This window comes from Drosophila subpulchrella, unplaced genomic scaffold (genome assembly GCF_014743375.2).
Source record: "Drosophila subpulchrella strain 33 F10 #4 breed RU33 unplaced genomic scaffold, RU_Dsub_v1.1 Primary Assembly Seq354, whole genome shotgun sequence".
Lineage (NCBI taxonomy): Eukaryota > Metazoa > Arthropoda > Insecta > Diptera > Drosophilidae > Drosophila > Drosophila subpulchrella.
In genome coordinates, this window is record NW_023665577.1 from 2,482,784 (window position 1) to 2,484,493 (window position 1,710).

At 34.8% G+C, this 1,710-nt stretch overlaps 1 protein-coding gene across 1 annotated transcript; it reads right to left on the bottom strand.

The window, feature by feature from the left end:
* Positions 1–160: 160 nt before the first annotated feature.
* On the bottom strand, positions 161–1,123 carry LOC119560194. The gene is made up of 3 exons (XM_037873558.1): positions 866–1,123; positions 630–806; positions 161–571 (listed from the first exon to the last, which is right to left on the bottom strand). The coding sequence occupies exons 1-3, from the start codon at positions 1,121–1,123 to the stop codon at positions 401–403; spliced, it is 606 nt and encodes a 201-aa protein (XP_037729486.1). The 3' UTR covers positions 161–400.
* Between the last annotated feature and the right edge of the window lie 587 nt (positions 1,124–1,710).

Below are 1,710 nucleotides of genomic sequence, written 5' to 3' on the forward strand. Positions count from 1 at the left end.
CGATTTTTTTTATTTTTTTATTCAATAAATGATAAGATCATCAGGTTTCTGACATCCCAAGTATATAAAGTTTTAACGAGACCCACTGTAAGTAAAGGACAATGGGAAGCAACCCATTATACGAAGTACACCCAAAATATTTTCAACTTTTCTAGGCCATTAGGCTTGCGTCTTACGCGCTTTATTTTATTAATTTTTAAAGACAAATTATTCCAAATCCCAATATACTTAAGTGTATTTGCATATGCACATAATCATTGTATAGTATGTGCAAAAAATATCCCCTGTGTTGAATAAAATATTTTTAAAGTAATGTACTTTTCTATAAAAACAATAAAAAATGTAGTGATGGGGTGTTAGAAATTCAACAAAAATAGAGTAGTTAAAGTGAAAGTCTAAGTTAGCCTTTCACAATATCGCCAATGATTTCCATGCATATCTCATTAGGACGCTTAACATTGGCTTTGTCAAAGGCAGTATATATTATAAGGGCCTTGTGACGTCCTGGAGTTAGGGGCACAGCGTAATTTATTAAAATTTTCAGTTGAAAGGGTTCCACAATTAAAACTGTCTGGAAAACCACATAATAGTTATTGACTTATGATTTTTTTTATAAAATTAATTCTTACCCCAGGAATATTTACGCATTTGTCCTTGACTTCCTCCTTGTTGATCACGTGTTCCGTCGAATGAGGATAGTAAATGGTGTTCTTGTCATAAAACGACTTGCAGAAATCTTTATCAACCCCTTTGAAAACGGTTGGTTTCCAAGTTCCTTTTTCTAACTTTAATATACCAACTTCAACCTGAAATGTGAATAATTATAGTAAGTTTTGCACCTTTAAAAAGGTATAAGAGCTCTAACCGACACACGATCTGACGGTTGTACATCCCATTTCATGGTTATGTTTCCATGTATATCGATTCCACCATTTTTATTCCTTTTACGGACAAACTGGGAAAGGTCCGCTATTTTATCGATGTTTTGAAATCCTGGCTTGTCCGTGCAGTCACTGAACAAATCCTCCCTCTCAGGCACAAATTCGTGATTCAATTGGAATGAAAGGCTTACTATTTGCAGCAAGATAAGAATATGCCATTGCCAAGACAGTTCGCGGACCATTTTGTACGATTTTGGAGAATGCTTCTGATGCCTGAGCTCTTGTCGCTTTTATAGGACATGCTTTTAATATTGTATAAGCCAAAGTGTAAGTAATTAAGTTTTTTCACGCTCATGATTTATATCTGAAATGAATATTGTGTAGAGTTTTATATCTTCCTTATCAGCACTTGTTTAGCGTGCTTATAAATAACATTAATCTTGAACACGGATATCTACTTTAGAGAGAAGTTAAAACGTGAAAAATAAGACGAAAATATATGTTTTTTTTATCGTATCGTTTGAACTCGCCCCTTATAGATCGAATTCGCTCCGTCTCGTTTGAATTCGTCTCTTCTCCTTCGAAATCGCCCCTACATCACTTCTACATATCAGTTACATCGTATCTACTTGAACTCTACATGGAAGGTTGCTGCTCTAACCGTTTAATATAGCGCCATCTATGACAGCTCTGTCAAGTGTCACCGTTACGGCGAACTTAACACCACCACTAGATGGCGCACTTAACTCGATTTCTATTTAATATTATTTTCATCGACTGTCTGGTTTTTGAAAATAAAAAATACGCGAACAATTAAGTCAAGGTAAAG

Coding starts and splice junctions, on each gene's coding strand:
- LOC119560194 (XM_037873558.1), bottom strand. CDS start 1,123: ATGGTCCGCGAACTGTCTTGGCAATGGCATATTCTTATCTTGCTGCAA. Junction 807..865: donor AACCGTCAGATCGTGTGTCG/GTTAGAGCTCTT, acceptor TTCACATTTCAG/GTTGAAGTTGGTATATTAAA. Junction 572..629: donor AATGCGTAAATATTCCTGGG/GTAAGAATTAAT, acceptor GTGGTTTTCCAG/ACAGTTTTAATTGTGGAACC.